The sequence below is a fragment of the Ziziphus jujuba genome, chromosome 9, assembly GCF_031755915.1.
Source record: "Ziziphus jujuba cultivar Dongzao chromosome 9, ASM3175591v1".
NCBI classification, from domain to species: domain Eukaryota; kingdom Viridiplantae; phylum Streptophyta; class Magnoliopsida; order Rosales; family Rhamnaceae; genus Ziziphus; species Ziziphus jujuba.
Window position 1 is genome coordinate 3065612 of NC_083387.1, and position 22308 is coordinate 3087919.

General features: G+C 32.8%; 2 protein-coding genes across 4 annotated transcripts; one reads left to right on the top strand and one right to left on the bottom strand.

Annotated features, from left to right (window-relative positions):
• Positions 1–3230: 3230 nt before the first annotated feature.
• On the top strand, positions 3231–8309 carry LOC107426426 (protein TIME FOR COFFEE). 3 transcript variants are annotated; one of them, XM_016036615.4, is made up of 11 exons: positions 3231–3541; positions 3663–4010; positions 4103–4257; positions 4356–4566; positions 4661–5048; positions 5165–5228; positions 5339–5428; positions 5513–5711; positions 5794–5867; positions 5970–6359; positions 6665–8309. In XM_016036615.4, exons 1-11 carry the CDS (start codon positions 3442–3444, stop codon positions 8201–8203), a joined length of 3558 nt encoding a protein of 1185 aa, XP_015892101.3. In that variant the 5' UTR covers positions 3231–3441; the 3' UTR covers positions 8204–8309. The 3 variants fall into 3 exon arrangements, with proteins under 3 accessions (XP_015892101.3, XP_015892102.3, XP_048336365.2); XM_016036616.4 differs by having other exon boundaries at positions 4673–5048; XM_048480408.2 differs by having other exon boundaries at positions 4416–4566.
• Positions 8310–8722: 413 nt separating this feature from the next.
• Positions 8723–11142, bottom strand: LOC107426429 (fatty-acid-binding protein 1). The gene is made up of 4 exons (XM_016036617.4): positions 10692–11142; positions 9891–10140; positions 9389–9480; positions 8723–9041 (listed from the first exon to the last, which is right to left on the bottom strand). Exons 1-4 carry the CDS (start codon positions 11092–11094, stop codon positions 8902–8904), a joined length of 885 nt encoding a protein of 294 aa, XP_015892103.2. The 5' UTR covers positions 11095–11142; the 3' UTR covers positions 8723–8901.
• Positions 11143–22308: the final 11166 nt, after the last annotated feature.

Consider the following 22308-nt stretch of genomic DNA (forward strand, 5'->3'; position numbering starts at 1 on the left):
CATGAGGCAAAGTTTCAGAATCCTCGAGTGCTAGGTCTCCAGCCAAAAAGACAACAAAAAGAGAGAGGTTCTGGTCCCTACAGACACAAAACCAAGATTTCATATGAAAATAATATTGCACTGTTTGGAGATATTTCAGACCTCCTAAACATTTTTGCCTAGGCATGAAGTCCAACAAAACAACACCATTTACTTTTTCTCGCTTATTAACCACGGGTGGATATGATTCATATGAATATAAAATAAGTTAATAAAAAAAATAGAGAAAGCCATGTCATACCCACCAAATCAAATACCTAATTCCCAAATGAACCTAAAAGAACAAGAGAGAAAAAATTAACTTTATATTGTACTCTGGCCCGCAATCCTCTTCAATCAACAAATAATTTTTCGTTTTTTTAAAAAAATTTTTGGGGTCAAAATAAAAATATAAAGTCATAGAAAATTAGAAATAAAGAAAAAGGTCATAGAAAATTAGAAATAAACAAAAAGTCAGAACCTAACATTTTGAGTTTGAAAATGAGTCCTCCAGTCCTGGGTCACAGCTCGAGAAATCAAATCAACTAAAATAAACCTTCTCTAATCCCAATCCAACCAAATACACAAAAGCATTAATTCTTTAAACCAATAAAATAATATAGAACATTATAATAAAATAATAATAATAATAATAATTATTGTATTTATTGACCATGATGACCTCCATGAGTAAGCAATAAATTGAAATGAGATTGCAGCCCCCCCCCCCCCCCCCCCCCCCCATATAAGCCTATGGAGACCAGAGTATGTGGAACATCATATGTCCTCCACTTTGACAAGTCCATTGAGACAAAAATACGATTTCTACTTTGGTCTATTAAGACAACTTGGCTTTAATAATTTAATCAAAGATTAAATTATTATTTCTTTTCTAATAACCAAGTGGCATGGATGAGCCTGTGTTAACCCACCCACTATTTTTATCAAGAAATAATATTATATTTTTGTCGTGTGATTAAGCTCGAGCACTAGGTCAAATTACCATAAAGCCCAATAAGAAAGAAACAAGCAGTTATCCTACGCGTATACGAATAGGATAATTGTTTTGATTTTTATTTGCCAAACTTTGGACCTTCTTTGCCACTTGGCTTATGGATCATTTAAAAAGAATAAATAAATAAATAAAAGAAGTTGCGTAATAGATTTATTAATAATTAATTATTGAAAAAGGTCGCTTTATTTTAGGAATTAAATACCGAGTTAGAGCACGAACTCATTGTTTTATTGGTCTGGACATGTGGATGGGAGGATATGCATTCTTTTTCCTATTCCTTCGTATTCAAAATTAATTAAAAAAAATTTGTTTTCAGAGCTAGCATAAGATGCATATATTTTGTAATTAAAAAGGGATTTGTTTAGTCACTCAATGTACTCTATGCAAAGCAATATTATATATTTTTATGAATTGGCAAAGCAATATTATATAATCTTTTTAAAAGTAAAACAATATCATAATAATATATAATATGAATATGATATTTTTTTATGTTAAAAAATAAAATTCAATATTTTCTTTGATTTAATATTTGTTTTACGCTGACTAAATTATATCTAAATTACCCCACTTTTCCAGTCCAAAATATTAATTAAAGGAGTTAACAAAAGCGAAAGGTATACTGGGTCTATCGAGGTAGGTATATATATATATATATATATGTATATACTGGGTCGCCTCGCTTATAAAATTAAATTTTACATTTTTAATCAAAGCATAAGGTTTACGTTATAGTTTAAAATTCCGACATTGGATTTAAAATCAAATTCTAAAAAAAAAAGAAAAAAAAAAGAAAAAGAACAAAAAGCTGCTGCATGCCAAACAACCAAAAAAAATAAATAAAAAATTCGAATGCAGAAGAGATGCACGTGATGAACTCCTGGAGAGAAAAATATATTTTAAATTTTAAAACAGAGTTTGGGAACTTCCACTCCAGCATGCACAGCAATCATGACCCCACCACTTCTTTACTCACTCCCACACCACGTCAACGGTCGTGATTCTCGCCATGGATCATGGCTAATCCTCCACGTGTCTTCCTCTTTTTCTATTCCCACAACTTGGCCTCTTTAAACTTTTTTTTTTTTTTTTTTTTAACAGTGGGAGCGGCCTCAATGTACATTCCCTATCTCTCTCCTTCATGTCAGACACGTGAGGACCGAAAAATCCCCGACGTCGACATTTTGTGCCACGTTGTCATCGTCGGCCGCTTCATTGCCAACCGACTCCACGGGCCCACCATTTGCTCGCAACTTCCTGGGCCGTGACTGGACCAGTACACTCTGTTGTCCAACCAGTACGAACCGTCGGATTTGGTATTATACGGACGGCAGAGATCTCGTGCTGATTTGGGAAGCACACGCCAGGTAGTTGGGGCCTGCCACATGAGACGACCTTTATGACCATCTGGGAGAGGGAACGGAGATGTATTGGATTTTTATTTTTTTTTAATTTTTGATGATGGTCCGGTAAAGCTAATATACGCATATGCCACGTCGGATTGCAATCTGACGACTGATTATAGCCTACTGAGGCTTAAGACAAACATCTCAATCGTCTTTTTCGTGGTTTTCAACGAAATAAATGCTTTTGGATCACAAATAATATATATATATATATAAAGGACAAAAGGGTCCCACGTAGAAAGTATAATCCCTTCCCTCCCACCCTTATATTAATTAATAACGAAAATCGTGGAATTTCACCGGCTGGAGAGGTTCTTTTGGGACCCACTTTCCCACGTGATAACTCTTTTTCGTCTGCGTTTTCCGGATTTTGTCTAGGACGCCCACAGGCAACCGGCTCCTCGTACAAAACCGACTGATAGATATTTCGTTTTTTCTTTTTTTTTTAATTATTAAAGTCATCTGCCAGCCAACGGAAAAACGACAAGTAGTGCCTCAAAGTGGGCCCCACAGCCAAATACATAGGAGCTTTGAATGATTGTGGTCCCACGCGCCAATGGCGCGTCAGGAGGATGAGGATTCGGATAAAAAAGATACATAAAAAAAAGATGCCACATGGCGCTTTAGTGCGCACAGGCTATATTCCATCAGACAGGGACGTCTGTGCCATGTTGGCACCGGCTGATCATAGCCGTCAGATTCAATGATCTGAGTCACTTCCAAAACGTCACCAGTGAGATCTGAGCCGTTCCCTGGCCATGTACTACGTACAAAAGAAGCAGATGAGGTTTAGAGGACGAAAAAGAACACAGAACAAACCAGGTTAGAAAGCGTAGCAAACAGAGAGAGAGAGAGAGAGAATTTGTATTAGCCGTGAAACAGTTGGAATCTGGGCCATTTTCCATTTGGCTGTGACCATCATTCACGGCCGAGCTCCGGCTAGAAAAGCCGTTGTTTTGAAGTTTACAGAGTTTGTACTCTGATGAGACACCTGCGAAGCTCATGGAAAGAAGCAGAGAAGCAAGAAGGCCAAGCATGACGGCGGTGACCAATGGATTGCTCCGACGGAGAAATAGAACCGCTGCTTTCCGAGATTCACCAGGTCCTCAGACCACACTTTTTTCTTTTTCCCTTAAGAAACCAATTCATAATTTTTGTTTATATATATATTGGTTTTTGATTTTTGTGTTTTTTTGTGTTGGGGTTTTTTTGGTTTGTTTCAGAGGATGAACAGGTTGATTTGGAACCAGGTAAGAAGAATAGGAGCCGAGGGGATATGTTGAACAGGAATAAGAGGAGGAGAGGGGGCTCTAATAGAGAAGAAGGGGAGGAGGCGAGCTCGGAAGTAGAGAGTGTGGATAACGATGAGGAAGAAGATTGCGAGGTTGACGATGATGCTGGACTCGCTAATCGAAAGCTTTCTCCGACTACCGCGACATCGTCTTCCTCGCCTTCAAATCTGAGTCACCGAAGGAATTCTCTGCCTGCCAGACTCTCAAAGCAGTCACCGACGTCCCTCAAGGTCTCCGACGAGATGATCGGCGCTCCAGTGCCCCGTAAAGCTCGCTCAGGTGAGCTGACGTGGCCTCTCCGTTCTGTTTTTAAATCTCTCATTGAGTCGTTGGTTTTGATTGGTTTAACAGTTTTCTGCGTTTTTTGGCAGCTTCTGCAAAACGGTCGGTACATGATTATGGGTCTTCCGGCAGTGGTAGAGTTGGAGATGAGCAGAGTTATCGGCAAAGGTCAAATTCCCCGGCAAGATTGAGCGTCGAAGTAGCCTCGCCATCTTCTTCAAAATTTTCAGTTAGGAAGAAGATGGTTAGTTCTTGGCCCTCTTCGTTTGTTTTGAAAGTTTGATGCTAGAATTTTTGACGTTCTTTATTTTTATTTTTATTTTTTTCCCCCTAATCCTGTAGAAATCATCTGGACCCAAGACCCGGCCTCCAAAGGCGTCTAAAACCTCTGGCTTATCGCAGGACGATATCGAGTTTGAGATCGCCGAGGTTCTATTTGGGCTAATGAAGCAATCTCAGAGCTCCAAACACCAAGACAGTAATAAAAAACCTTCGTCAAAGCTCGAAACCAAAGATTCAAAGAACAATAACCATGGCTTGGATCTCATGCCTGGTGAGTGTATTGAGCGTCTTCTCCAGAGTAATTGACTCTTTTTGTTTGGAATTGGGTGGTTCCTGGTATATTTATTTATTTACTTTTGTCAAAGCGGCATTTACAGTCGTGAAAGAGAAGAAATCTTTGACGGGATTTCCAGTGGCAAAGGAAAAGGAAATGAAGGCGGTGGATTCATCGACCACCTTTGAGAACAGCTCAAGCGTAGAACCGGTTACAACGGAAAGTGGTCAACCTGAAAAAATGGATGTTTCTTCTCCCAAATTGGAAAACGAATCAAAATCCAATGCTGATTTATGTGAGCACTCTCGCGCTGTTGGAGTTGACTCAAAAGTTGCTGTAAGTGGGTCGATGGAGATGCAGGACGACCCGAAACCATCGAATGGCCTGGATGATGGGGTTGTAAAGCCAGTCTCATCGGATGACCAATCGTCTGTCCCTAGGCTGGATTTTGATATTCAGGATTTGACAGCGACCAAAGAGTGAGCATCAAATAATCTTTACCTTTTTCTCTTTCAGTTCAATTGTTTTTTAACTATTCGCTTAATACTTCTTGCTTTTCTTCTGGGGTCGAATTATTTTTTATTTTATTTTTCAGGACATCAACTGTAGCAGCAGAAGTCGAGAGGCAGAGAGAAGAGGAATTGAAGATCGATCTGATGGTGAGGAAATCATTCATGTCGTATTCCCATTAGATTTGCGTTGCTATTTTGCTATAAGTTTTCTTATGCTGAAAAAAAAAATTTAAAAAAAAAAACTGCCATGCCAACAGGCTCCTCCTCCGGTGGCATTATCTCCGGAAAGAGACGGGGTGGCTCCGCCGGTATCGAAACCCGAAAGTCTAATCAAAGATGTGGAAATGGTGAGTGGAGGCGATTCTTGGATAATCTGAGCCAATAGTTTCGTATTTTTTGACCTGAATTCTTTGGCACTTTCTCTGATGCAGAAGCTTGATAATACTATGATGAAGGATAAAGAGAAAGTGGAAAGACCTGTGAAGAAGGAATCAGCGTTTTATGAAGAAAAGAAGACGGAGACAAGTGTAGAGAAGCGAGAGGTGCTAAAGCTTGATTTGGAGAAGCCGTGTCATGATATGGGCTGCAACCAGCAAGCTAAAGCTACTATTTCTAAACTAGAAAAAGCTGGTAACGTAACTTTTAAACTTGTTAAGTGGTCTGACCATTTACAGGGGTTTTATGGATGATCTGATTTTCTTCTCCTTTCCAGAAAAAACTAGAAAAAACTGGTACATGCCCCCTTTCCAGACAGTTGTTTCTACCGGTTCCTCCACTTCATTACAGGTTTAAAATATATTCTTATTCCTATGTCATTTCCCCTCGTATTCCTGTGTTTTGCTTAGAATTTGATTTTGAATTCTCATTGCAATATAAAAATCAATGCAGCCTTCAAAACCACCCCTTCTGTCTCAACCTCAGCCGAAGAGATGTGCAACACACCATTACATTGCTCATAACATTTACTTGCATCAGCAACTTACAAAGATAAACAATATCTGGCCGGCTGCAGCTGGTTCTGCTCCTCAATGTGGGACCAAACCCAACAATCTTAGCGTTATGCCTCCTGCAGAGAAGATGACAATGGGAACCTTGTTACTGGGAAACGTTCCAGGTGTGAATTTAAGCCATTCAAAGGAAGAAGGGAAGGATGCAGGAGATTGTCCGGGTCACAATGGAAAAGATAAAATTTCAGGGGCTGCAAATAAGGAAACATCTCAGATAAAGCAGATTGTGCTTCCACAAGCTCCTCAACCAGCATTTGCTGGTAACCTAGTGGTATGGCTTGGTCATCTGCATTCTTTTTTTATGTTGGGTTGCTTCTATGCATCTTATTCTCCCTATTGCATCTGAACTTTGCTATCCAGCCTGAGCCTCGAAATTCATGGCCAGTCTCGACAGCTCCCATATAGGACTGTTTGGACTCCTCCAATGCTGGTCGCTGGTCACATTGGACAATGAAGATTCATGGCTCATGGACTTTTTTATTTTTATATATTTATTATTATTATTAATTGAATCTCCATGGTTAGGTGGAAGTGTAGTTATGAAAATATATTTACAATCTACTTTCATACTTGTAGCATGGCCCTGCTTTTGTGTTCCCTCCGAGCCGGCAACAAGCAGCAATTACAGCAACATCTAATCAACCTGGGTCTTCAAAATCTGTGACATCAACAAACAATGCAGCGTTATCTAGTAATTCAGCTATTGGACCTCTGGGGAGCTCTTCAGCGTTGCCTTCTGTAGCCACAACAATGAGTTTTAATTATCAGAATCTGGCAGCCAAGGAAGTGCCATACATGGCAATAATGCAGAACAATGGGTACCCTTTCCCTATTTCAACTCCTTTTGGAACAGCACCAGCCCATGCTCAAGCAATGCCTTTCTTTAATGGATCTTTCTATCCATCTCAGATGTTACATCCATCTCAGCTTCAACAACAGCAGCCTCACTCACACCTTCCAGTCCATCCAACCCATCAGAATGCTACCACATCAAGTGGCTCATCACCGTCCCACAGGCAACCAGAGTCCCAAAAACTACGAGGAACACAAAATAGTGGAAATCATGTATTAAACTCGTCTAATATGCAGTTAAAACAGTCACAAAAACATTACATGCCTGCATCTCACCAATCACTGAAGCTTGAGGCTGGAATAAGCGCAGAGATTTCCCCATCTACTGCTGATACCCGTGCTTCTCAGGCCCCAAAAGGTGTTTCTTGTCAGAACTATGCAGTTCAGTTTCAGCCACTAAACTATACGTTGATGCCCACTGCAACATTGGTTGGTCAAGGTGGTGGAAGTCGTGGTGAGCAATCACAGCAACATAGTTTTAATGGGGGAGTTGAACTCATCCCTTCTCAAGCATTTGCAATGTCATTACCACCTTTTGCTGGAAATGGTACAGCATCAAGCCTTAGCTTCTCATCAATGCCACAAAATCCAGCAATGTTTCAAAGCCTACCACATACGGTTCGAAAAGAGTACCAGATGCCAGCACCTCAAGCTATGCAGCACAAAAATCACCGAGTACCGGAGCGTAAAACTGGAAGTGCTCCAAGCAATCCTGATGATGGGACTAAAGCCGTTTCAGGAAAGTATCACTCAACTGTTGGGCAGACCCTCCTTGCTTTTGATAATTCACCAAGAACTCTAAATTTCATGTCACCTCCTGTCGCTGGAAACTGGCCTTCTCGTCCCATCTCCTCAACTTCTATTACAACAAATGCATCTGTTGCTGAAAATATCCCTTCAAATTGTCAACAACAGCATCTGTTTCAGTTTCAGCTTCAGAACCAGCAAATGTTGCAACATCAGCAGCATGTGGTGTCTGCTCGAAGTAAAGCACCCACTACTAACAGCCTGCCTCCTTCATCTGTTGCTGCCAACTTTGCGAACAATGGTCCTGTTTTCTCACAAGCTCTAGTCCATTGCAATGCTTCTGTCCAATCTCCACAGTCGAAAACCTCAGGACGAACTGTTGTTTCTCAAGCCCCTAATACGTCTCTTACGTCGTCTAGTGCTTCCACTTTCAAGAATTTTTCCCAGCAGGGAAGAGCTTCACCAGGTCATTCTCAGATATCTTTTGGTGGAAACTCTAATCCAGTGCCGGCTTAAGACACTGGCCTATATCTTAAAAAAGATCTCATATTTATATATATATTCTTTGAAAAATTACATATGTAAATTTTCTATTAAAAAAGTGAGAAATTTAATCATCTTATACAGGTCTCAGATTAAGTTTTCTATGTGTTAAATTTTCTAATTGAGATTTCACTCTTAGTCATTATTAACTTTAAAAAAAAAAAATCATAAATCAATAACAAAATCCAACTGAATTAGTCTTTCTTTTCAGAAAGAAAGATTTTGGTACTTATATCTACTTGATAAATTTTAATGATATAATATATTCAAAATCAGATGAACAGATCCAGAAACTCCAATTGAACCACAAAACCACGTCGAGAGTACAAAAGTACAAAAAGATGCCGCAATAAAAAAGATGGTGGACAACGAGGAAGTTTCCAAATCGTGAAAACCAAAATTGAAAAAAATATGAACAAGTAGGCAATAATGCATTTCAACGCTAATTTTGCTAACCTTTTACCCAAAAAAAACAAAAAAAAAAGAAAAAAAGAAAAAAGAAAGGGCTAATTTTGCTAACCGTGAGCTCACATGCTCACATTAAAGTAAAAGTACGGATCGCTGACCCTGTTCCAATCAATACAAGCAAACATGAAGCTCGGGAAAAAAAAGAAGTAATAATTAAAAAAAAAATACAGGATTTCAAAATGTCATGAAATTTCGTAAGTAGTCTACTTGCGTAGGAGAGATGCCAGATTGAGATGGACGTCCTCTTTGGCTTGCATGTCAAACGGTTCCTCACCGATATATAGATCCAGAATTGATTGGCAGAGGAGTTTGCTCTGGATGCTTCCCACCTCCTTTCCATCAACTACAGTAATTTTAACCAATATTAGGATTTAATACTGTGTTACAAATATAAGGGATATTGATAAAGATTATTAGAAATTATTATAATTTAGATTATTTTTACTCCATCTGGTTCCTGAAAGCTGGAGAAAAATTAAGTTGATAAAGATATAATATGTTTGTTCCACACTTGGTGGTGTTTCTTTCATTAGGTTGAAACCAATGACAGCCATGTAAATTACATAAATTTGTTATTCAAGGAGACAACTGCAAGCAATGTCACTTCACTTACGTTATCGATATAGCATGATGGAAATTGAACCATTCTGGTTGCATTTAAGAAAACGAAATGCGAAGTTAGAATCTTACTTGTTGTGCGAAGTATATGATCCCGTTCTCTTGAAAGATCTATGGCAGAACCTCGAGGTATTTTATATTCATCTTTGAACTGGGAAGTGAACCTGCATTTTGTTTTGGTCATCAGGTGGGCAACACTGTATATAATTAAGATCTTATATTCTCCAGAGTAAAGCAGAGTAACAGAGCTTAGTGGCCAATAGTTGTAAAAGAAGGGGACAAATCTTAGTGCAAGCTGACAAGAACAACAAGGCATTCACAGAATTATAAAATTCTTTGTAGTGTATGGTTTACAAACTTTGTAGATCATTAAAGTGGGATAAGTTAATATGATAGGATGACAAGGTGGGGGTGTTGAGAATGGTCTATCTACTTTTTGTGGAGTTACACTCCTGGCAAACCCCTCATCCATGGGTAGGTCTTTTCAATCCACTATGGTCGAACAGCGACTTTGAAGTTGTTAAAACATTTCATATTCACAATGTAATACAAGGTGGGCTGAGAGATGATTCACCTTTGAAGCAGATCTCCAGTATTTGATCCCCCAAATTTTTGTAGTCTTTTTCCTACCGACTCTTCAAAAGCACTGCGTACAGAACGAATGCTCAATCTGCTGTAGACTATTTGAAGTCTAACAGTCATGGATATATCACTTTCCAGGATATCATCGTTGAACTCTTTGTTTTCCATAAGTTCAGAACTTGATAGTTTCTCATACTTATCACCGAGCAAGTTCTTTATTTCATCACCATCAGCGTAAACACCTATTGATAGAAACAAGCCAATTACATTGGAGACAAAAAGTTGGAATTTAAAATTTAAAAAAAAAATAAAAAAAAATAAAGTTCTTAGGCCACTCCTAAGGTCATATAGAATCCAGGAAACGATACACGGAAAAGTCCCCTTACTAAATAATAACAAAGTTTTTGACACATCAAATATTTTAGTTGCTCAATGTTTTTACAAATACATATTATAGAATGATATCTTATGAATCAATTGCCATAAACATTCCATTCCCAAGAAAATTGAATCTAAAAAACTCAACTGAATTCTAGAGGCGCACAAAATCGTCCATCTAACTACGCGCTAATCCTCGTATAACATCATTAGCATAAGCTGAAAATAGGCGCCTAAATAAGTTATTAAAAGAAATTAAAATGTAACAGTTTAGTTCACCAAATTCACAATATTCTAGAACAAATTAACAATGCAAGCTTCTCTGGTAGCAAAAGTGCGAAAATCAAAAAATAATTTCATCATATATATTCAGAAAAACAAAAACAAAAAAACACTAAAATAGGAAATGTAATACCAAATGCGTAGACATCGATGTTCTTCAAACCCAAAACACTCTTTCTCCTTATCCCAATTCCAAGAAGTCGTCGAGAATTCGCCAGAACGGAAGGAAAAGAAATTCCAGTCCTGGAATCGACGACCGAGTTTGAAGACTCGGCCAGCGAGAGTGAAGCCCAAAGCGGTAGCGAATGATTAGAAAATAAGAAATCGACGGCGTTTTGGAGAAGCGGGCGTGTTGGGTTGGTAGGGTCCTTCTGCTTCTGGGAGGAGGCTGCGAGTCCGGCAACGGCAGCTGCTGCACCGGCAGCAGCGGCGACGGTGAAGGCGGTGGCGGAGGCAACATTGAAGGGACGACTATTGGTGGGGATGTGTTTAGGTGTGGGCTGAGAAAACGAGAATGGGAATCGGAGGGACACCATGGCGTTAATTACACTACAGACCGCTCCACTGCTGTGTCTGACTGATTGAGATGGTTATGGAGGGAGGTAGTTCGTTTTGGGTTTATGGGCTGGGCCTGATTTCATATGGGTTCTACAAAATGGCTTTGTTTTCGGGACCAAAATGTTTATGGGTTTTATGTAATTGGACTGGTTTTATGTCAATGTGTTTCGGCAAAAATTTCAATGGGTTTTATAGGTTGGCCTAGTGCAATTACATAAAACGGATTAACACTTCGGACCCAAAGCAAAGCCATTTTGATGAAACTTTAAAAATTTGTTTGGGAAGTATCAAAGTTGAGAGTAAAAATGATTTTCAGTATTTAATTTTTTAGAATTTAGTTTTTTGAAAATTAATTTTTTTTTTAGTTTGTTTGGTAAGTAATAGAAAATTTGAAATTTATAAGTAATTAAATATAAAATTGTATAATAAATTAAGGATAAATATGTATTTTAAAGGGATCCTAATTCCCTGAACTTATATTTTTTCACCTTATAATTACACTTTTTCACCTTATAATAAATATCCAAACAAAAATAAAATTATTACTTTTCCAAGAGAATTAGATTCTTAGTAACTTTATTTTTATCCAAATATACTATAAGAACATTCTTTTCCATCGAAACCTTACCACATTGAAGTGACTAGCATTTTATCCCACATTTTTATTTATTTATTTGAAAAATATTTCATTCCACGTTAAATTGCATAATTCAATGTACACAAAATATACAATTAATGAATTTTATTTTTTGGGTACAAATACACTTACAGCATGTTTGAATAAAAATAAAGTTAGTAGGAATTTAATTCCTTTGGAAAAGTGATAACTTTCTTTTGTTTGGATATTTACTGTGAAGTGGAAAAGTGTGGGTCCAGAAAATTAGATTTCCACCAATATAGAAAAATATAAGAGAAAATTGTTTCCATCTATGTATGTGTCATTTTAAGAATCCTAGATAAAATAGTTTTAAATTTTTTTTAAAATACATATTTACCCTTAATTTATTATACAATATTAAATTTAATTACTTATCAATCTCAACTTTTCCATTACTCACTAAACAGATCAAGAAAAAAAATAATTCTCAGAAAACTAAATCCTAAGAAACTAGATCTGTGAATCAATTTTCCTCTCAACTTTGATACTTCCCAAACACCCCGTTAATGTTTTTGGTCAGGTGATAAGTTGGTTGGTTATTAATTTATCCCCAAAAATAAACTGTTAGAGGCTACTTCTAAATGTTTTGATTGAAAGGAGATCATGGATTAAGACCACTGAAACCAACAATCGTCAACGTTTGGCCACGAAGTATATGCTAATTGGTAGACTTGGACGTCTGTGAAGGATTCCAAACTGGTCTGAAGAAGCAATTGTAATTGTGTCAAGAGTCCCTTTGAATGCACACATTTGGATGATTGTATGTGCTTCTAAAACAAGCCAATAAGTTTAGGAGACAAAAAAAAGAAAAGGCTATTGAAAGTTCTTAAGAAAAATAAGAAGGAAAAAAAAAAAATGAGGAGGAAGAAGAATGCCGTTCCAATATTTAAGGGGTCTAATAATAAAATTGGATTTATATGATTGGCTTTGTTATGTATATAGAAATTAAACTTATTTAACTAGGTGGTTTACAACTGCACTAAAGCCAAGGCCACTGAACATTAGCACTATTTCTAGACCAACTGATAATTGCTCTTCATTGAATTGTATACCTGGTTGTTTCACCCATTAATTTCTTGTTCTATCTTCTTCATTATGTTCATGAATATTTTCATAATATTTCTAAAAGCACATTAAATAAGTGAATAACTCTTCCCCAAACTTTTAATTCAGGTTGCATGTTTTTTCCATTTATCATTCGTACCTATCCTTCAATATTTTAATTAACTTTTTATTTGTCGCAATCATAAGGCGCTTAAGTTTCGATCCGTATAAAAAATTGTTAATTACGTACAATATTATCCTCCTGTTTTTGAAGCCGTGATGGTTTTTGCAACTCTCTGAGAAGAAAGTCTTTTGGCATCTCAATAATATTCGTTTTTCAAGGTTATGTAAATGACAAAATCCAACTACTCAAATGCAATTATACTAATACATAAAATTATTGACAGAAATGTTATATCTATATCGATTAAATAATTCGTTGTTGTCGCTTCAGTTTTTGGTATATCATTAGGCATAAAATTGTTTTGCTGACACTCAAATTGTTGGCATAAAATTTAGATAGGAAGTTGGTAAATGATGGAGTAGTGGAGTGCTATTAGGTTTCTCTAAATAATAAGTCAATAAAATAATATTCATTAGTTTTGATTGGTTATTTATCCTCGAGGATCATGATTCTATAATATATAATCATAATTCCTAACTTAGTAAACTTAGTAAAGGGAGGTGTTACGTGCCACACAAAAACGTTGAGAGAGTTAGACCCCTAACATTAAACATGCTTAATTGTCTTATTGACAATAGAACCGCAATCACAAATTTCGTTATTGATAGAAACCTTGGGAGAGAGTTAGACTCGTAACGTTAAACACGCTTAATTATTTTATTAACAATGGAATCGCAGTCATAAATTCAGTTACTAATAGAAACTTTACTGATTTAGTCTTAGACTCGTAACATTAAACATGCTTAATCATTTTATTAAAAATGAAATCGCGGTCATAAATTTGGTTATTGATAAAAACTTTGCCGATTTAGTCTTCCAATCCTTTTGAAAGTAGAAAACCGTTAATGAGATTGAACCTAAATGAAAAGACATGTCTAACTCGTTTATTTTTATTTTTTTTAATTTAATGTAATTTAATTTATTATTATTTTTTATGAAAGTCTTACTCGGTACTTATTATAATCATTTTACCTTATAAATAATATAGTTAGTTAAATATAGGACCTCAAAAATACGAAAAAAAAAATTGGTAAAAAAAATACATGAATGAAAAGTTTATCAATTCAATACATGCATTCATAATTAGTTATAAATTAAAAAATACAGGATAAAAAAATATTGATGGTGAATATGTATTAAAATTAGTTAACCTTTAATATATATGATAAAATTATAACTATTAGTAACATAATAATACATATTTTTTAAAAATAAAATAATTTTAATTATTTTCTTCTTATCTCACAACAATATAAGAAACATGTATAATGTGATAATATGTTTAATACGCCTTTTTTTTTCTGTTAAAAAAATTGTTTTTTTTTTGTATATTTGAGATTGTTACAGAAAATGATTTTTTTAAAAAAATAAATAAATATACATATGCATATTATACATATATTATTTATGAATTTAGTCAGTAGAATAAATAATAGAGTTTCTATGCTCATGATTCATTCGGCATCCAAGGGATAGAAAAATCCATTGATCTCTTTTATGTCTTACTGGCTTTACCAGTTATTTGTAAATGAAGGTGCAAGCGAATATATTATTTTCAAAATAATGCTTGAAGTATTAAATTGTGTATTAAATTATATAACAAATAATGAAATAATTTTTAATTGATATATTATTAGATTCCACATATCCATTTACAGGTTTATTTATTTATATATGAATTATATAATTTTTTCAACCACTAATGTATAATTAATCAATGTTTTTAAAAAGAGAAAACAAGTGATACACTAAGGTTCAGGCGTGGAGGCATATGCTCCTTAGAAATTTAAAATTAATGTTAAATTATTAAATTATAAATATTTATATTTAAATGAGCACAAGATAGGCATTTTATTAAATAAATAAATTGAATTTAACCATCATGTGATGATATGCCTTGCCTTTTGAAGCACAAAGAGACACATACTGCGAGCTCTGGATGCAGCACCAGATCACCTTTTAAAACTTTAGTTGTAAGGATTTTTGTTATTTTATTTTATTTTTGCTTCCAATTGCAACGATCTTCTTACGTGTGTCTTTACCCTGCACAAATATATATTATTTATAATTTTTACCCTGCACATATATATATATATATATATATATTATTTATAATTCTTAGTCCTTTAAATACCCAAACAAATTAAAATAACATTATTTTTGTTTCAAAAAAATAATAATAAATAACCTTTCACGGAAAGGGCTTGGTAAATTAATATTATCTCAATCCCCATAACAATTAATAAAACCGTTTTTTCTTCATTTGCTAAAATATTAAAGGCATTTTGAATAGTAATTTTAAGTTATAAATAAACAAAACTATTGATTGGACAAGGAGAAAAGGTAAGAGAGGATAAGAAACGTTATAATCAAAACTGTTGATTGGATAAGGAGAAAAAGTAAGAGAGGATAAGAAACGTACTCCGATGAAAATGTAAACAAGAGAGAATAAGAAAAGAACTCCGATGAAAATATAAAGTAAAAATGTGAAAAAGCAATGCGAAAGTTTTAGAATGTGAAACTACGACAAAAATGCTAATAAACTGTTCTCTAATTCGTAATTTTATTGGATTGGAATTTAAAAGGTGGATAATAGAAAAGTAAAGCATTTTAGTAAGAATTTAAATAAAAACATAGAAAGAAGAAATTATATATTTTTAAATTTTTTTTAGAAAACGACAATTCTTTTTTTTTTTTAAATTATTATTTCAAGCCATAAATATGGAATAGAATTACCTAAAAATGGATACATTGATTTTGTTCTTCTTTTATTGGCTAGCTATATAGCCGATGTTGCAAGTTGCTGTAATGGATCCTACCTACAAAGTTATTCACGAAATAATTATTTGTTATTGAATATCTGATCATTATGGAGGATATGGATTAAACTTACCCTGAGGATTATTAGTATTATTATTGTTATTGTTATTACTATTATTTCAAGAATTACGATATACAGACTTGGTGGGATCTTGGCTCTACGATTGGATCAAATCTAGATATATACACCATTATTATTATTATTATTAGCAATAGCAGAGGGATGATTTAAGGAAAGATAATAATTTATATATAAAGAATGATTTATATATGACATAATGATATTGATTTGATGGAGTGATAGAATCTATGAACGATATTAGATCAATTCATAACTACATTTCTAAATCTGCTGACAATTAATTAATTACTAACCACAACAATAAAGTAAACACTGACAACCATGCTTTTATAAAAAGAAAACATTGACAGCCCTTCAATCTGGATCTCTAATTGTCCAAATAAAAAGATGGTGGATCCCTAAATTATTATCTTGAAATATTCAATGTTAATAATTTGTAAAATAAACATTTAAAACTATATCTTTTTTTCTGATTGATCTTCTACGTGTGAATAAATAACAAGAGACAGTTACTTTCGGGTGAAGAGAGAAGATATTAGAAAATATAAATTAAAGGCACTGAAAAAAAAAAAAAAAAAGTCATCCAAGTTTTATAATTAAAGCCAAATAGATATAAAAGATGTATCTTGATTATTTTATAAATTTGAAGAATTGTACGTGAAGGAATCATTTTGGTTAGGAAAAAGGCTGAGATTCCATACAGAAAACAAACACTCGCATCGGAATTAATAATAACAATATAATTATAAGCGGCTAGCTATAGTGCCATACCCAATACTACCCAGGACTTTCGCTTTTGTTGGTTTATTTGGTGTCTATTAGCGTAGTTTGTCCGTATATGAGTTAGCTTAAAAAAAACATTCTTTTAATTATTGCAGCTTAAATACGTAGATGTGTCTTCCTCTTTTTTATTGAAACATTCTACTTTTCTCATTTGTAATACTGGACTGTATAGCCTGTTAAATTGGACTGAATATTTAAGTTTTTTTTTTTCTTTTAATATTAGATCAAATTTATTAAAATCGTTCTTAATTCATCCAAAAAATTTAAAATAGTTAAATTCAATAAAGTACAGTCTAAATAACCCACATATGTCTTGGTTAGCTATTAAATATATATTTATTAATGTACAAAATATATAACCTATTTCGGGAATAAAAAATAAAAAAATAAAAAAAAAATTGTACAATACGATACAAACTCACTCAACTTTTTAATGAAAAAGAGATATTATTTGACGTGATTCTACAAAATACGACAAAGTCCAAGTTGCAAGAAGCTGCAAGCACATGAAGGGACGAGATAATTGGCCAAGCATTCAACGGAGTTCAGGAACAAGACAAAAGCAATGTGGTTGAGCATATCAAATGAAGTATCACTTAATGGAGTTTTAATTAATTAGCTTTTGGATAACTTTATATCCAAAGTCATTTGCATATATAGATTGAGACGATAGTTATCCGAAAAGTCTACTATCCAAGAATTTCGGATAATTTTTTGTCGAGTATCAAATATATAAGCAATTTTATCACCCAATATATAACACAGTTATTGGAGGATATAATTAGATCCTAGACAAATTTTCGCGGACAAAAATACGCACAAGATATCTTATACTATACATAAATATATGCAACAAGACTACATATATAGAGTTTTTCGAATGTTTTTGAGATAATGATTTAATGTCTGATGCGAAGTGATAAGGACACCCTTATATATTTGTCAAGTCCATCAAAAAACTCAATTATATAAATACTTTTTCCTTTTTCTTTGGTAAATATTATGCGTTGTAGTTGTGAAGACAATTAGCTGGCCAGCTATCTAGCTAATAACCCATTTGGGGTGTGTGCAAGTGGAAAAGAGGGCGATGAGACAAAAAGGCTTACTAATTAATAGTGATGTCAAGCCAGTAGAAGGTGCTATGTCAGTTTTCTTGACAATGAAATTAATATGATAAGTTTTCTGTTTAAAGTTTAAACCATTTTGCAAAAGGAAGTTTTATTTCGCCGGACAGAAAGGACTGCAAAACTTTTTGCTCTACATAAACACCCTGAAAAAAAAATTAAAAAAAAAAAATAATCTTCATTTATAGCCAGCTTGTAGCTGTACATTTTTTTTTATTACTATTTTATTATGTCATTTGTAGTATTTGTTCTAGGATTTTGTTTTTGAGCTCATTTGAATATGCTTTACAACCACACCACTCTCCATCAAATCAGCATCACAATTATGCTATTGACTATATATTAATCAACTGTGGAGGGAGAGGGAAAGCTGATGCTACAATTCGTGAATAGTAAGCAGAGAAATTATGTCCTTTTTTTTTTTTTTTTGATAAACAGAAATTATGTCCTTAATTAATAACACTTTATTGTTTTATTTATTATAAGTTACTAATGAATATGGACTTTTTTTTACAGTATATTGGGGATATTCTTTATTTTTCTAGTTAATATATGAAGATATCTATCATATGACGATACCACGTGCATTTGGTTTTTTATAAATTTTAGACATTTTAGATAATTATTTTTCACATGCATTCAATTTTTCATTAAAAATACACATTCAGGTCTAAAATTCAAAACTTTAACATAAATGAAGCTCCTTCATCCCCATAGTTGTAATGTTTGCTGGATATTTGTTTTGTTTTTTTGGTTTTGTTTTTAAGTACTGTATTTCTGAATAGTATAGACATACCAATTTCAAAAATTAGAATATTTTTAAGGAAATAAAAATAAAAAAATAAAAAAATTTTGCAAAATATTTGTCTACCAAAACAATTGTATTCAAATTGCAGACGATAAAACAATTTAAAGGATTTTTCAGTTCCTCGACAAATAAGACCTAATAAAACAAAATTTATTTAAAAAAAAGGGTAGAGGTTTAGATAAATGATAAAATTAAAGACAAAAATCAAGACTTGCTTAAAGAAAACAAAAAAAACAAATTACTGAAAAATAACCATAATGGAGTGTTTGGGTAATGGTAAAATTAGTGGGAATCTAAAATTATTTGGGAAAGTGAAATTTTTTCCTGTTTGGATAATTTTTAAGAGAATGAATTTATGGATCCCAGTGAAAAATAAATCTCGTAATGTGAGAAACTAACAGGAAAAGTAGATTCTATTAAAGATGTATTATTTTAAAATTTAATGAGAAACTGATATTACATATTTTTTTAAATGCAATTTTATCTTTTAATTTTAATATATAAATTTATTTAATTATTTGTAAATCTTATTTTTCTTTATAATAAACCAAACATTGTAAAAAAAATCTCAAAAAAACTTATTTTTGGGAATCTGTTTCCTTCAATATTTTTCCTTTACCAAACACCCCATAAAGAGTTTTTAAAGGAAAGAGGAATTTTGGTAGGTGGAGAGGAGGTCTTCCTCCATGTTGAAGCAGCTTCAATTTATAGAACTCCTCTATTGAATATGGAAATTTTATAAAAATTTTATGATTTATGTTATCATTATTCTGGTTGGAATTTCCATATAATACTAATTCCATGATCTTCTCTTGTGCAATTAAGCTTATTTCAAAATTGAATTTAATAGTATTTTTAATGGTGAATGATAAATGTAAATTACTGTATATGAGATGTAGAAATTGTTTTTAAATGTTAATGTACAAAAAACTATTCATCTTTATTAATTTGTTTTATATATACAAATATATTATCATTTTTTTTTTGAAATAAATTAAGATTTTAAGAAAAAAAATTTCTTTTAAAGAATTAGAAAAATTTACAATGTTGACAGAGCTTTTAAAAATAAATATTCACTTTAACAATATTTATGCTACATCAATTTAACGTTTATTCTAAACATTGCATAGGGAGCAAATTTTTTAAAACACTGTGTATATTACTTATATGACATGCATATTTTCATAATTCATATCTTTATTGGGGACACTCTAAATCTTGGCCCAAAAAAATTATATTCATACCTTCAAATCTTCAAAAAATTAATGTATCTCAAAAATAGTATTTTCAAAATCATTAAATTTATTATCATTATTTAAAATAATAATAATAAACACTTAAGAAAATAGGTGATCCAAATTAGTGGCGGAGCCATGTTATGCCTTGGGGTTCATGACCCCCTGAGGTTTTTCAATTTTATTTTATTTTTTTTTAACTTATCTGTTATTCAAGAAAAAGTATTAACTTATTAACTTATCCTTCAAAATTTTTATTCTTTTAAAATTTTTTACTCCAACTTTGAAACTTTTTTATTTTTATTAATATAAATTTTATATATTAATTCATATTTGTAGCATAACTATGTTCTAAATGACAAGTATTTATGTTTAATAAGTTAATTAGTTTTGATAGTTCGTCATTTAATTTGAATTTTTTTTATTAGTTTACTTTTTTATTTGATTCTTCTTTTGCTTTTAATATTTTATCTTGTAGAAATATATCACATTTTGCTAGCTAAAACAATGTTATTTGTATTTCTATAATCAATCAGGAAATTAAAACCATCTAAAAATGTATTATCTTTTAAGATTATTCAAAATTGTTTTAAAACTCAAATAACCAAAAAAAAAAAATGTATTACTATACTATTAACTTGAGTAATTTTTTATTTTTTTTTTCTTTAAGGCTCCATTTTAAAAGTTTGAATTTAAGAAAATGATTCTTATAATTCAGTTTTTTAGAAATTAATCAATTTCTATTATTGCTATTTGGTAAACGTTGAAAATGTACAGTGGAAAGAGGGATTAAGACGTAATAAAAATTTTATGTCTTTTAAATGTAAAAATAATATGAAATTAAATAAACATATTTATTCATCTTTCAACAGAATTTGAGAATATTACCTATTTTATAGAATTTATTTTTTCACTAATTTTTTCTCATATTAGGAATTACTTCCCATTGGGGTCCACATTTTTTTGTCAAAATATATTATCTAAACATTGAAAAAATAACTTTTCCAAAAAATTTCAAATTTTCATTGAAAATGACACAATCTAAACAGGGCCTAAGGCGCAAGCAAGTGCTTGAAACTGTCAAATAGCCCGTACACTTTCTTGGCTCCATCCCTGATCCAAATACAGTTAATTTCGATAAAAAAAAAAAAATTATTTGAAATCTTTATTACCACAAAAATTGATACCAATCAAATGAGATATTTGGGTTTAATTTATTAAAATAATGTTTGTTATTATAAGCAAGAACTGGCCGGAAAACTTCCACGTTGATCTAAAGTATATGCCTAATACCTTAGTTGTATTTGTGCTTTGCTCATATCAGCCTGTCAATTCTCGCACTAATAATTTACAAATATAACTAAAGTTACGCTAAAGCTATGGACGTCCTCTTTTATATATATATATATATATGAATCCAGCTTCTTTTGTTTGGAGTTGCTTACAAAGATCAATATTATTGGTTCTTAATTGGAAGTCAGCTTTCCATCACAAATAATGAAGTACACAAAATACAATGAATGTGGATTTCCGAACGGTTTGGGATGGAGCTGAAAGTAAAGTAGTGCTGATATTTATGATCATTCGTCAAACGTATAATAAACCTAAAACAGGATAAACAATACAAAGATAATTGATTTTTATGGGAGCTAATACACGTACAAAGACACAGAATTATATTAAGAAAACTAAGAAAAAAAAGACAGCAAGATTTTCATTCCTAGCCAAACTGTGGCATTTCACCTGAGGCCGAGGGGCCACCCGATATGAAAACACGGTTAGTTGTGGATAACCCTTGGGTTCTATGCCACATGGCGCACAGCCATTGGTTAAAACCTGATAGGACAAATTGTCCCTCCACCTTATATTACACGCACTACCACCTCTACGATATCGTTTTGTTTGGTTATCCTCCCTGCTTGGCACGAGCGCTAGGAAATTAAGGCCCACTAATCAATCGGCCCAGTCCAATTGTGACACCTTTACTTTTTTCTTTTCTTTTTTTTCCTTAAACCGTTAATATAAAAGAGATAGAAATAATTATTAATTATCATTTCTGATTTTAGTACTATAATATGAATTTACCGCTTCCATTTTTTTTTTTTTGGGGTTAAAAAAAGGTATATCAATTAGACCTAATCCCCCTCTTTCAATTCCAACACAAGGAGAAGGAAAAGCAAGATTTGTTTTATCTGGTAACATACCTCATATATAAGTGTATATTCTTTTTCATTTAATGTTTGACATGTGGATAATTTAATATTAAAATTTTAAATGTAAAAGTGAATCCATTCCATATGTTAGTAATTAATTGAAATAGGATACAACGTATTTGTGACATAAAAAAGTTTTACCCCAACAAGGGTTAGACATAATTAATAAATCCTTGTAAATTTTTGGTCATCCTTTAATGTGCATGACTGTATTGACAAATCTAGCTAGTCTAAAAAAGGC